The sequence below is a fragment of the Schistosoma haematobium genome, chromosome 1 (genome assembly GCF_000699445.3).
Source record: "Schistosoma haematobium chromosome 1, whole genome shotgun sequence".
In the NCBI taxonomy this organism is placed as follows: domain Eukaryota; kingdom Metazoa; phylum Platyhelminthes; class Trematoda; order Strigeidida; family Schistosomatidae; genus Schistosoma; species Schistosoma haematobium.
In genome coordinates, this window is record NC_067196.1 from 42,086,664 (window position 1) to 42,102,843 (window position 16,180).

At 29.4% G+C, this 16,180-nt stretch overlaps 1 protein-coding gene across 1 annotated transcript in view; it reads left to right on the top strand.

The window, feature by feature from the left end:
- Positions 1-1,190: 1,190 nt before the first annotated feature.
- Positions 1,191-16,180, top strand: part of MS3_00009844 (uncharacterized protein) — a 43,537-nt gene continuing 28,547 nt past the window's right edge. The window contains exon 1 of the mRNA XM_035731501.2: positions 1,191-3,823. Within this exon, the coding sequence (XP_035586014.2) occupies positions 1,334-3,823 (2,490 nt within the window). The 5' untranslated portion in view covers positions 1,191-1,333. The remainder of the gene's footprint in view (positions 3,824-16,180) is intronic.

Below are 16,180 nucleotides of genomic sequence, written 5' to 3' on the forward strand. Positions count from 1 at the left end.
AACGTAAGTCTGTAAAGTTTCTTCTTTACATTCAGGCTTAATTGATATTCCCTAGGATATTTTGTGGAGTTTTAGTAAATTTGTTATATGGCCAGCAGAAAAACCGAGGACTTGTTGGTTGTGATTACACCCCAGTGCTGATGTTAACCCTATAATTCCAAACTAGTACTCTTCATTTCAAATTTCAACAAGTTATAATGAATGAACTGAGTCCAGATTGCATTCAGCTTAGCTAAAGATATACCATTTTCTGTAAAATGATTGAGAAAATTTCGAATTTAGTGGCCCATATAATTACATATGCAAAGAGATCAAGTGATTGAACAATAATGTAATCAATTAGAGTTGACTCTTGCATTATTAATGTAAACTAACGTTAAATGGAACAGGTAGATAATTATTCATACCTCTTGATTGATTATTTTTGGGCTTCTGTAATCATGATGTTATAGTTTTTACAAACGATGATAAATTATGTGACTTTAGCGGAAATCTCAAGAACAATGTGATATTCAGATTTTCATAAGCTTATTATTAATAAAACAGATGATATTAATCCTTGGACACATGGTTTTATCATAATACACTTCTGGCAGTTCTTAAATTAGTCTACTTACACCAAGCTGCATCTAGACTTCATGACACTTTTCATTATCAATGGTTGGAACCTTAAAACGAAAGATACTCCATCTCATTCTGAAATATTATCATTGAACTATATAGGTCACGTTTATTTCTGGAACTATAAGTTCAAGTTTAATTCCTGCTAGAATATCATTTGCCTTAAGATTATAAATGCTGGTCAGTAAAAACAACTTGAAATGGATCTAGATTTTACTCCTCAATACCTCTAACCATTTTGCTATTATACGGACGTTTATTCTGTAACAAACTATTATAGAAATATGTAGTTGATCAAAGCCTCTATATATTCTGAATAAAGGAAAATTTATATTTAAATTGAATAATGTTTCACAGAAACAATTTTACACGTATCAAGTTGTCATGTACATTAATCCAACTAAATTCTATTCCACCAATCATAATAAACCAGTCTTCTGATTGGATAAAATTCCAACCAGATAAATAAATTCAGTTTTCAATTTATTAAATTTTCATTTATCATGTAGCTTCACTGAAGAAATTATTTTATTTTAAATTATAATAAACAAACTCAATTATTTATTTCATGTTTATTATAAATTATAATAAACATATATTAAACTTGTATATTTTCATTTTACATTATATTGGATTTATATTTTATTATGGATCAATTTTGTTAATCATCAATATTTTATTAATAAAATTTGATATGATATGTTGTTGGGGTATGAATGCATCAATCAATGATATACATGTTCCAAAATATGTTCGAATTAAACTCAAAGAAGAATCACCTTCAGGAACAGTTGTAATAAATATTGGGGAATTTTTAAACTCTGTTCCATTAACTAATTATAACACTTCAAATAACATTGAACATGATTTAAAAAATAGAATGTTTATTGTACCATCTAGTTTGACATTAGTCTCTGAAATCTCATCAGTGACCCGTTTATTCAGATTAAACAAAGAAACTGAAAGTATACATACAGTGATGGCTATTGATAGAGATACATTATGCAGTAAAAATCAGTTATGTTGTTCAAATCCAACAATTAAAAACAGTATAAATGGATATATAGATACTTCTGGTCGAATGCCTATTTCAGGTGGTGGTCAAACATATAAATCATATGACAGCAAAACGGCAGATGTTTGTTTAATACAGTTTCGTGTAATTTTTTCTATGCATTATCATCATGATTTTGTTGGAAACAATCAGATGGATGGATCAACTGAGAAAATGGCATACATTACGGTAGAAATTGAATTATTGGATATTAATGACAACTCACCACAGTTTATTCTCCCTGTTCCTATGCCAAAAACAACTACACTTTTGTATAATCCAATGCCTGTAATTGAAATATCCGTTGAAGAATCAATGGAATTACATACTTGTATACAATTGCCTGAAGCATTAGATTTAGATTCGAGTATTTATGATGTAACTGAGTATCGAATAGAATCTTTAACTCAGTCAGATATCTTTCAATTAAAAAACAAACTTTCCCATTCAAATCTTATTGGGATAGATAAAAATGAACTCCCGTTTTCATTAGAACACAAGTCGTGCACTGATCCATTAGTCCAGAATTACATTGAAGTAGACATGAATACTCCCGTGCAACAAACAAATGAAGGATTCGAACTAATTGCAAACAATGAACTGTTGATACCCTCATTAAAAGTTATTGGTCATATTGATCGGGAAACAATCGAGTATTATTGGATAAAGCTGTTGGCAATCGATGGAATTAAATATTTGGAGACTGACGCTTCCGGTTATCAGGATGTAAACAATAAAAAGCCATCAAATGAACATTCTTTTCAAAATACTAAACATACTGGCACCATTTTGATTCGTATTCACATTATAGATATCAATGATAACATTCCTATAGTACCGAGAGCACTGAATCTTGACGTTTCAGAGGATGCTAAGGTAGGCACATTATTAGGAAGAATTAATGGTACTGATCCAGATCTTGGTGACAATGGTAAATTACATTATCACCTTATGATGGATCAGACAGGGATATCAAATTTTCCATTCGTTATCGACTCACAAACAGGGAGTATAACAGTTAACAGACCACTAGATGCTGATAGACTACCTCAATCGAATAAGCACTTACGATTTAAAGTACTAACTAGTGATTCTGGTAAACCAATTTCACATTCCTCTTATACATTAGTTGATGTCCGTATAAATGATGTCAATGATGAAACACCACAGATTAAAGTTATAGATTTAGAGAGCCGTAGTAATCCACCGTATCCTACAGTGATGGAGAATAGACAGCCAGGTCAATTAGTGGCATTCGCTACTGCTACCGATGCAGATTCTGGTCCTAATGGTGCACTGTCATGTCGTATAAATAATCCCAAGTTTAAACTTGAGCAAATAACTTTATCAAACTCTATTCCAGACATTCACTCAAATAATAACTTCAATTTTTATAGTTTTGAACCGTTGAGCAGTCAATCCTTAAAAGAGCCTCTAAATACATTAGATTTTAAAGTAGTCACTTCCACAGAACTTGATCGTGAGCTGAGTATAATAGAAATCGTAGAAATTGCATGTACAGACCAACCGTTGAATAGTGCAACAGTACGTACAGGAAGAATACAATTTTATGTAAGAGTATTAGACGAAAACGACAACCCCCCTTCATTTAATACACATAAATTTCAGTTGGATATTTTAGAAAATACACCACCGGACGAAATCATATTTTTTTTCAATGCAACAGATCCAGATTATCAGAATCATTTATCTGGAGGAAATACATATCGAATGAATGAACCTAATTATCATTACATTCATCAGCAACAACAACGTCAAAATTTGTTGAGCATTCAGTCAACGAACAGAATTAAATATGCGATTGATTCAAATGGACAGCAATATTTACGTATTGATCCAGACACTGGTATTTTGTATAGTAAAGTAAAAATTGACAAGAACATTGTTGATGAAATCAAATTCAATGTGACTGCAATGGATAACGGCCATCCACCCAGAAATGTTACGGCTGAAGTATTTATCAATATTATAGATCAAAATGATCATGCACCAAAATTTGAAAACCAAATATTCTATTATAATTTATCGGAAGATTTGCCAGTGAATTCAATCGCAGCTATACTAATTGCACACGACGATGACTTTGGACAAAATGCGGAAATCACATATAAATTAGATGACTTACAAGTAAGTCTGATTTGCTTGCTTGTAAAACTTTATTCTCGTTTCTCTGATTAATATGTAAAGTTCACAACAGCGTAAATTAATATCTCTGCTAGTTAGTCTTACACAACATAGATGTTGCTATCCCATTCAGTGGCAAAATCTGAGAGAATTACTGTGATGAAAAGTAAATAAGTCAAATTTATCAATAACAACAGTAAAGCAAACACGGATCAAAAAGTAAGAGGAAGATGAAGAATGATTACAACTTCAAAGATGGCTCAATAAACCTGCCAATGAATACTTAGTGTAGTGTTATATACAAGTGTTGCTCCCCTCTCCCATAATTTTGCAAACCACTTTTCTTTCGTTCATTATAACACATCAAAATATAAGTTGGTTAACTATATAAAACTTATTTCAATAAATTGCAATTTAAACAAGACATTTATATTCATCTGAATTAATAAGTGGTGTGCTATTTGTTTGAAACATTCAATGTCACAACACCTGTAAGGTATTAAAACCAATTTTATTACTGTAGGACCGAACGTGGAACACGGGGGAACTAAGGTCAAATACGACGCTAGAAAAATGAAAAATCTGATGGTCGATAATGATTTGACTCACCCTCCAAAACATGATAGATTCTTTAACTAAATACATTCATTTATGTACTAATTTTACTGAAGTTTAATGATTACTTAGTAAATATTCTTGATAACCAAAAATGAACATAAAGATGAGTTAAATCACCAAATATCCCTAAGTATTACGCTAAATTATAACGCAGTTTATATCCTATCCTCACTAATAAGCGCTGTAAACATAAAAGTTAATTTCCGAAGTGACTTTCATTGAAAATTAACTAGTTGATTTACAGTACATTATTGTTAAAAAATCACTTCGTAAACAGCTGACAAGAAAGGATGAAAATTTAATTCTCTTTTTTTGTATATACCACACAAAGAACGGATGATATATATTAGGAATATGTAGGTGTAATAGATTTTGAACAGCATTATCGAATATGAAATTCTTAGTTTCTTCTTCTTCTATTCTTTTAGTAACCATTAAGTTTCACTTATCGTTTGACTTGATTTTTATGTATTTTATTATAATGGGAATAATATTTTTGCAATATCTTATAAAACAGAGAATTTGATTTGTAATTTTTCCTCTCTGTTGTGTTGGTCACTTCATTAGAAAATAATTATTGATTTCAGTTTAGCAAGAATTGAACTAACAAAATGAATTTACTCATATGAAAGTCACCTAATATCAGCTAAGTTAGGGATGTTAGTTTTACATATATCATCATTTTCCTAAACGTCTAAAAACAATTTTCACTACTGATTGACATACCACAAAATGAGTCAATTTACTTAGAAATTAACTACTTGGTCCTCAGTTTAAATCGAACATTTAACGAGATTTATAAAATTCCCAAGAATTACAACCAACACATATTTTTGTCAGCTAGCGTTGAAATCATTAGGAAAAGAGTTTATAACACAACATGGATTGTAGCCTAAACTGTTGCATGCACTATTGAAAAAATACCTATCGAGTAAAGATGAGCATTTCTTAAATTTTAATCATTACCGCACAATTGTTTCTTGCAAGTCTGATACCTTAATTTGATAATTTAATAGTTGAATTCATGAGTCAATAAAAGCTAGACCACCATGAAAAACCCAGAAGCACTAGATGGCCGTTTCATCATAGTACGTGACTTCTCAGCAGTGCGCGCCCACGACCCCGCACACGAGATTCGAAAGCAAAGCCTTTGGTCTCGCGCGCGAATACTTAACGTCCAGGTCACTAAGCCGGCATCCGACGATGTTAATGTCTAATTTCAACTAATGCACGAAATTGTGCTATTGTCTAACTTTGTCTTCAGTGAGTTACTATCTCACAACAGACCCGCTTGAACACTGGTCACTGCTTTACACTAGAAATACCTCTTGAAGCCAGTACCTAGTGAGCACAAAGCTACATAACCTCTTTCTGATAATTAACAGTAATTACAGTACAACTTTGCTTTGTAACAACTCATTAGTTTAATCTAACTGACATATTTAATTTCATATTTAAATCATTTGAAATTTCTGAGTTTACATTGACAATATAATTAAATTAATGAATATGACTTTTAAACATTCAAGTCACTAAATAATACGATATTTTTTATACTTTTAATAAAGTTCTCTATTCCCACGAAAGGTTTCCCAGTGAAATGTAATACATGAAATAAAGACATTTCTGTGTATTTAATTTGAACGAAAAGCTCATTTAAAACTACTTTATTGTATGTTGTGCTTTAGAAGTATAATAGGTCAGTCACATTATACTGTTGAAAAAGATTTGTATTTGTATTCAAACATTGAAAATATTCACATTGATTCGGTTGACAGTCCTTATTGTTATAAACGAAAATGTGTAATTCACTGAGCTGTTTAAACCAGTATTTTTTAAATAATAATTGCAGAGAAGTAGTTTATTTCATTAACACACATATTAAACCGTTCACCGAAAATTGAAGTTTCAAAAGTCTGTATATATATGTAATAAAAAGTACTTTATATCATACGCCTATAAGCCAATGAATAGATCTTTATATTTTTACTTTGTGTATAAGACAAGAATAAAGTGGAAACTTGTGAAGCTTTAGTGATAATCTGATTTTCATGAAATGCCGTCAATATAATATGTCAGATGAAAAAATAGTTCTTATGAACTATGTAAATAATCCATATAAAAGTCTATCAGTTACTGGGTTACTTCACGTTTATTTAGTAAAGTAAATGTCTATAAAGCGGATGTTTTATAATTTAAATCGATCTAACAATCATTTGTAACATGTATAGTGTAAAATTTAACACAAATATAATGAAACAACTGAGGAACTAATTTTTAGTCTAAAGGTTTGTATTTCATGTTATTCATTAAATGAATATATTTTAAATATTTTATAGATGTTCAACAAGATTTGTGTATTTATGCTGTTCATATAATGATCTCCATCTATCAGTTGGAATCCTTAATATCAACAATAAAATGATACATACCTTAGTTGACACCTTCCTTCACACTAGGCGTATTAATGGTTATCTGAACTCATCAGTTTAGTGCACAACAGATTGACGTTTAAAGCTATTGTAACTAGTGTTTTATTTCAGTATGAACATCAACAGTATAATGCAGAAATATCTTGTTGATGAGTTCAAAATAGAATGAAACATGAATCATGAATTCTGTTAGTGATCATAATCTAAATATACTATGTGTTTTATTAACAAGTTACAATGTTGTAGAAGTACTTTGTCAATTATAATTGTAAACACGGTCCAATTATTTTTATGATATTAAATTCACTGAAGCACAAATACTAAGTCATGTAATATCCACTGAATGTCAATAAACTCATTTTGAATAAAAAATAGCAAATACATTATAGAAACGCAAAAGAAATGTGGTATTTGCATGAATAATGAATATCATCCTCATAGAATTCTTATCATGATCCTTCGTAACTTTATTTCACTGACCTAAAAGAATAAATATTTTTCAATGGGTTAAGTTAGATTTGTGTGTAAAATGAAATTAATGTGATAGGACGCATTGTGAATTGAATAATAAGATTAAATAATTGGTTGGTGATTACTAATTACATAATATGAAATGAAATAACTGTAAATATAATGATGTCTGCTGAATAAATTATCTAACACTGTGCAACGAAGCCGTTGCTAACAATCAAAATAAATTAATAATGACTATGACTGAATCAAGTAATAAATATCCACGGAGACTAACAAAATAGGTTGAATTGAGTCATTATGTAACAGATATAGACGGGTTCTTTAGCTTTGAGTCTAACCAATTTAAAAATGGGGCTAAATATATATCTTTAGAATAGGAACTTTTCAAACTATTGAACCTAACGATTTTTTTAACAGCTGAATAATTGATTACATCTCCTAACTAATAAAGCTCACATACAACAATATTTAGGTCACTTTGAGAATTAATTGCTCAAATTGTATGATCACATTTTGAATAATAAAATTATAATCATATAATCAAAAGTTATCTGTGAAAAGTATTTTTAACGAGACTATAATTTATGGGTGATTTTTGAGTGACGCTGAAGTGACCTTGAAAGTGTCCACCTAGTAACTAGGATCAAATGAGGATTACGAAACAATATGGGGGATTAGAATTATGATTTTCAGTTGATGGTTAAAGTGAGGAATTAGAATTTTACGCCGAAATCCCAAACCTGTTATCTTATACCTGATTGGTTCATCCATAAATTATAGTCTCGCCGCATTTTTTTAAAAGTCAAGATTTAGAAGCCAGTATAAGGTTTAACGATCTATTAGTTTTTAGGTGTTACCAAAAACAGTATGAAAATTAAGAACAAAATTATACAGAATAAAATAACAAAACATTGAATAATTTATCAGGATTTCAGTAAATTTACACGCAAAAGGCTATTGTATCTGTAAAATTAAAAATACGGTATCAGTGTTTTATTATCATGACTGTAATGTTAACATTAGTGAGAATCTATAAAAATATTAATAATAATAATGATAGTATTAATATTACCAGTCATGAATTTAAACATGAATAAGTTACTTGAGGTTTGAACTATGGTTTATTGTATGCCAAAACACATAGAAGACTTACATAAAACCAACAGTATCCTTCATAGCTAACAAAAATAACTGAAGATTCATAAGATGAAATAGTTAGTGCATAACCTTATGAAAAGATCCACCTTATTTTAAGTAAATAGCATTTCCATATCATATATTTAGGACCTGACAATAGATTAACATAATATATACAAAACATTGAGTTGTTTGTTTCTTTCATCACATTTATAAGAAGATAAAGTGAATTACGTAAGTCTTCTAAACAATTGTGGAAACCTATTGTTTTTAATTACATCATATGATTATGTAATTTATTTTTTTTAAAAATTCTTTTTCCACTTACTGCCAAAGTCAATCAGATCTAAATAAATTTTCCACAAAGATAGAATTCCATTATTCCATTATGAAATAATATAAATAATAAAGCTTATTTACAATGAAATTATATAATGGCATAACCAATGACAATCGGTGTCATAGTAATTGTATTCTAGATTTACATTTATTCATAAAATATGTTGAATTAAAACTATGTTTATTTAATAACTTAAAATTGGACATAAAACTATGGGATTCATGTTTCTAATAGTTAATTTCCTTACATTCATGTGAGTGTATTAATTTTTATTTCAGCCAACGTTGTACGTATGTATGTATGTGTGTGTGTGTGTGCGTGGACATGGATACTGGTTGATAATGATTACAATGTATATTGATAAAATATCATAAACTTAACTAATTCACTATCATTTTTAATTCTTCTAAATTACTAAAATATTTCCTTTTATTTTTATAGAATTTTGAATATCATTATTTATTTATTGACCATATTGAAACTGACAAAATGATTAAGTTAAGAGTTTATAAAGTTCTTTAATAAGACTAACATAATACTCACATAATTCATAACTGTCTATTCATTGACTGTATAAATGTTCTTTAGTATAATATACGAAACACTGCAACAAATTACATTTTAGTTATAAACATACATAAATTATGATAAATTTCTCTACAATAGTGATTAACTACCATTTATTTTAAAATAAATATGATTCCGTCTACAACGGTTTCGGTTAATTTTTCTATGTCATTATGTATGTATACTAGATAAATTGCTGTAGAGCATTTGTATCATTATTTGACATGCATGAATTCCAGTGTTATTGTCTTTTGACTTCGACAAAAAAAAAGAAAAATATAGCAACTATTGCGGTGTCTTCGCTTTAGTTTTTCAGTAGTTAACATTGTGGTAGGTTGTAAGCATTTTTATAAAAACAAATGAGTTCATTATAAAAATTAACACAATTAATCAATTTGAATAAATAAATAAGATGGAAAATTTGTTGTTGTATTATTTGTATTGCTGGAAATTAGGTGGTCCTGAATGATTGAAAATTTTTCTTCTTGAACAACTAACATAATTATCATGAAAAAGCACATTACTGAAACGTAATTATAAAATACATGGAAACAACCATAATGAACAATCTAAAAGAATTACTAATAAAATTACTATATATTAGTATATACCATCTTAACGAAACAAATAATGAGAAATCAAACAATTTTATTGTCTTCATCTTGAAAAACGAATAGCTAATAGACTCCTATGTCTGACAATCTAAGTATCTTGTTATCATTTTAGACGTACATTTTGATTTAACAACCGATTACTTTTATTTAGTTTCCCTACTGTTTTATATAATTGAACTTACAGTGAATATGAATGAAAAGAGTACAATCATTATGAATCTCTAGCATTCCACAAGGACGAACAATCCTTGTTATACATACATTTGGAAGAAAAATAAAGTAACCCTGTATTTGTAAATATGATATATATGTATATATAGTCCGATAATAGCAATTTTATTTTAATAAAACGTTTTAATTTACATTGATTACAAATGAAATACTGATTGCTGTATCGTATACGTTTTAATCTTCCCGTTAACAAACGTTTATCTCATTTAAAGATTACTGAATATAAACCTCTGTACAGTGATCAAACTTTAAAATATTATTTTAACGAACGTGGTTGATGTTCGCTATCGAAATATACTTTTCTATTCTTTTTAAGCTGATAAGATTTTATCTGGTTCTACAATAATGTCCATATTTTACCTCCATTAAATACAATCTAAGCTTGGACTACCAAACGTTTTCATACGAACAATTTTATTATACGAAAAGATTAAGGAAAGTATTTTATTAAGATGGAATTGACAAAGTTGTCTTGTTACCCCAGAATATGTTGATTGTAAAAGATGAGAGTTTTATGTACCCTCATTATAGCCATACATAAATCTATCGATAAATTATGAAAAAAAACTTTTTTTCATTCAAATTACTGTGTCGTTGACTTCTTTGTTTTGGGGAAAACCAAATTTTACAGTCGAACATTTTTCCTTGCATTTGAATAAATAGCTAAGAATTAACAACTGAAGTTTAAAACATAAAATTCGATACATTTGATAATCGAAATAAAGTGTGTTAAATTTTATGAAAGTAAAGTGACAGTCGTATAACGTTCTGAATAACAATACACTGAAGCGAACTGTGAATGAATTTTAACTTTCCTAATAAGAATTTTTAGTGTAGATAAGTGGTCAGATTTAGTTGATAGTAGATCCCGGACCTTAAATAGCAACATAGTATACGTAATATTGAGTCTCAAAGGTTAGTTCCCAATATGTATTTTATTTGATAGATTTTTATCAGGACTAAAAGACTCCATATCATGCCCCCTTCATTTTAATTTTACATGAATTTCAGGTTTACTCAAAATGATATAGCACTAAATTAGTGTCGGAAACATCACCTTAATAATAATGTGGTTGAAAGAAACTCAAATGCTTATGCAAGACAATTTTCTGGTTCGTATCAAATTAAGAAGTATAATATAGAGACAATAATTCAAATGCATAATCTAAGTGCAAGTCATGATTTGTGTAAATATTATGCTTTTTACAATAAAAACATTGACTGACAGAAGTTAAACTTGTCTGTGATTAATTGTTGAATGTCGATACTTAATCACTTAAGCAGCAGGTCTACCACTTAAAGTTTATCAATTCAAATTATGCAACGACAAAGACTTTTACTTCTCTGTTATTATTCATTTGTGTGAACAAACAGAAATTTATGACTGACAACAATAAAATCTATTAAACGTTTTACATACTATTGCGTTGCTTTGCTTGCAACATGTTTTGTTTAATCACCGGTTAGTTTCAAGTTCTTACTTTATAAAAACGTTTTAACCATCTTTTGAACTAAAAGATCCTGACAACATGAGCTCATCAGTAGCAATAAATAACTCCGCTTGATTATATAGATACTTACATTGTCATTAAGTCTTTTATTGCTATGTTGATATGAAAATGGATTCATTAAGTGCGTACGTCTATCAGTGGTTTATGTTACATGAGAATTAATTATATATGAACACTTATTTATTATACATTAATGAGTCTAAAATTTCTTTTAGTATAGTATTCTATCAGTAACAGACAACATAAGATCATTACGACAAAAATAAAGTTTGGTTGTTCATTATACTGAACAAGAGAGGCAAATATCAGTTTATAGAAGTCTACAAACATCAGTATTATCAATCCGAACAACTGTTACTTTGATTTATAAAGATCAGGTCAATTACTAATAAGCTATTTTAATGGTAGGAGTTCATAGATGATCTGTTAAGTATTCATTTTAAAATCATTCATGAATTGTAAAAGCAGTATTTTATTGTGAAATTAAACAACGAAATAAGTAAATTACTGAAAAGGTAAAAAGTTAAAATGTTGAGGTCTGAATTAATCACCTGCATATTATGCGATTATAAAAACCCTTCATATAATATGGAAGTGTTTCTAAATGAGTCCCATTGTGTTTTGTAGCTTTCATTATTATAGATTTGTAATGACACTGAAAAAGTTTTAAAATATTTGGAATGAAATGTCACATCCGTAGAACTAATTCCTTATGTAGTTATAAAACTCACACCAATAAACTTAATTACATGATTAAGTTACTTCACTTTACACAATCGTATGAGAATTGTTACATACATATTTTAATAGGGTTCAAGCTCCTTAAAACTAACAAGCTTTGATGCATTCACGAAAACATATAGTTGTACCACGAAACATTTCCCGATAACTCTAATGTTGGACGCAAGGCTAAGCAAGTAAACTGAGATTTTAATCCTTGTTGTTGCATCCATGATTTCTTCGCATTTTAAAACTCCATAAGAATCCACAATCTACCTTATACCTACATTCATTAATTTACTATAATTTACCTACACAATCAGAAGTGTAATATTCTGTAAGGTGAAAGTAATTCATTGATTAGTTGATTTTTTGTATATACATAACTAAACATAAAGCCGAAAAGCGCAATTCTTGTACGAGAGTCTCTTTGATAATGAACTAAACCTGATTGCTTGTTTGTTGACATTGGTAACTCAGTATAAATTTCTGCTGTGTTAAATTTGATGATTTCCACACTTCACCAAAACGACTCTTCAAATACACTGACCAAGATTGCATCAGGTGCGAAGTTTGGTTTTGGTTTTGGATCGACACGAAAAAGGAGTCAATGGAAACTAAGATCAACACACTGTATTCTAAAGTTATACGATTTCTCATAAACACCGAACTTTTGGCATGCTTGAATAAGTAAGTTATGAAACACCTATTCAGTTCTTTACCAGAAAGATTATAACATTTACTGATGAATGTTCTGCTCATTAAAATGAAGATTCTAAGAGAAGATATTATTGCAAAAAATAACTCTGGCGTTCAATAAAGTCCTCTTTTTGGGTACAAGAAATTTTCATATCCACGCTTTAAGATTCACTAAAAATGGAGAAGATTTGTAGCTCAGCTGGATGATTTTGATGGAGTTTTGTTTTCCGAGCTGGATGATTTGGTCGTGGAGCTTTCATCATTTTTCTGAACAACATCATCAGCACAAATTTCGAACACTTCACTTCAACCTGAAGCTTGTGCTGATAATATCGTTCAGAAAAACGGTGAAAGCTCAAAGAACAAAACTCCATCAAAATTCACCAAAAGTTATTTACATTGTTTTAAATGAAAATCATTAGCGACAAACAGAGAAAATATGTATAGATAAATATCAATACGAAGGTTCGACTCGATAGAATCTTTATACTTAAATAATGATATATTTGTGATATCCTATTACATAAAAGTTAACATTTCTGACGTTTTGTGACTTAGTGTAAGACATTCCTTTAAAATAAATAATTAAGTGAATTGACACAAGGTTAAGGAGTGTACAGGTACAAGGCAGAATATTTAATTCAATAGAAATCAGAAACTAAATAAGTCCAATGGAGCTGATTTTATTTTATTCCATTCAAAGTGATTCCATATGAGACATCACTGTGTGCGTTTGCTTGCATAATAGTGGGTATGAAAAATGTGAAATTTATACTACAAATTAGTGGTGTTGAATTTTTATTGTATATCTTGTGTGAGAAATGAACAGAATTAAATGTGATTGTTTAGGGAGACGGTCAAAGTTAAGTAAATATTCAGGCCTTCTTCTATGGGAGAATAGAGAGTTTTGGCATTCTATGAAACGCGTGCGATATTACAAATATGTAATTAAATGTACAGACAAAGTTGCTAAAATCAAAGTTATCTTACAATTTAATATCAGTTATCTACAGTCCAATTATATGATACCATTGCGAATTGCTACGATAAACATCTACAATAATGAATTTATTTAAAACACAACTACTCTGAAAGCTCATAGATTTATTGGAATGAAAATAGAATCTGAATTCTTACTTACTTACTTACGCCCGTTACTCCCAATGGAGCATAGGCCGCCGATCAGCATTATACAACCCACTCTGTTCTGGGCCTTCTTTTATAGTTCCATTCAATTCTTGTTCATTTTTCTCATGTCTATCTCCATTTCTCGGCGTAATGTGTTCTTTGGTCTTCCTCTTCTCCTTTGGCCTTCAGGATTCCATGTGAGAGCTTGTTTTGTGACGCAGTTAAGTGCTTTCCTCAATGTGTGTCCCATCCACTTCTAGTGCTTCTTCCTGATCTCTTCCTCCGCTGAGATCTGGTTTGTTCTTTCCCACGGTTAGTTGTTGCTGATAGTGTCTGGTCAACGGATCCGAAGTATTTTGCGTAGACTGCTGTTAATAAACACTTGTATCTTCTGGATGATGGCTTTCGTATTTCTCCAGGATTCCGCTCCATGCAGTAGAACTGTCTTGACATTTGTATTGAAAATCCTGACCAGAAAAAATTATTCAAATGTGAATTCTTATTTGATTCTTATTTAACTAACTGTCTAGTGTTCTCTGAATGTTTTCCTTCTTATATTAATCATTAGTAAACATTATTTAGTTTATTACTGCCTAATTTTTTCAAAGTTGAATTCAACTTAAGGAATTTTCTTTTCAATGTACTGGTTTTAATTTGATTATTCCTAAGTCCTTCTTTGTGCACAGATTTTTTTTAATCTAAAACAGAAAAAAGGATATTTGATATTATTTACGTAGATGGATACAGTAGGTATTTTGTCAATAACACAAAACACTAAAATATCATCAAAACAAACCGGTTTAACGTCATAAGAATTTGTTTTATATTTTGATGACGAAATACATATTTTTCATATGCTTATTATTGTCAGTAAAATGACTGCAATTCCAATGGCCGATTTGATTCGTACACAATAGTAATATATTAGCTTTAGCAATTCATAGACTAATAAATACCTGTTCTGAAGTATCTATAACTAACTTAACAATAATAGTTAAAAAATTAATGTTAAAGAAACATGGTAAATTCTTTGTTTAAAACACATTAAATGAACGAATTACTTAGCTATCACTGATATAGAATCTTTTGAGTTATAGATGATATTGCTGAGTTATTAAACCACAGGCTCTATTCATACCTTAATGACGAGTACCAAGTATCATAAAACTTAAATATTGAGTTACCTATTCATCAGTCACCAGAATACGATATCATATAAAATGAAAGGTAGTTTCAAATATCTGAATGATTTATTTGACCGTTGGAATTCAATGAATATAAAGAATTAAAAAGCATAACATAAATGTCACGTATGAATCAATTTGTACAATGTATGAGATATATTCTGATAAATTACCAGGTGGAACATATAGGAAGTGAATTGATTGGTGACTTTTATAAGCAAAAACTACATAGCTATCCTTTCATGTATGCTAATTTAGTTGAGATAATTTTAAGTAAGTAGTACATTATAAATCAACATCGCATTCAAATAAACTGTACTTTGTACAATACTTTATATCTATCACATCAAATTTTCACTTACTGATTAATTGTTTATTACAGAATCATAATTTTTAATTTATTTCATCCTTTATAGTTGAATTTAGAACAATCTCTTTTAAAATCTTTCAGACGCACAATAACAATCACTAGAAGTAAGTGTAGATAATCAAGATAAGTAGAGTAGAATAGACAAAAACAAATTTAACGTTATAACATAAGGAAAAATTGCCTTATTAATCTAAGTTGGAATATAAAAGAAATAATAAAGGATCATGAACAGAAGTGAAAAACATTTGAAAATGATTGAAATAGCTTACTCAGTACCTTGTAGTTATGGTCATGACAATGTTAGTTATATACAACTAGTTTGGTTATTGATTTAA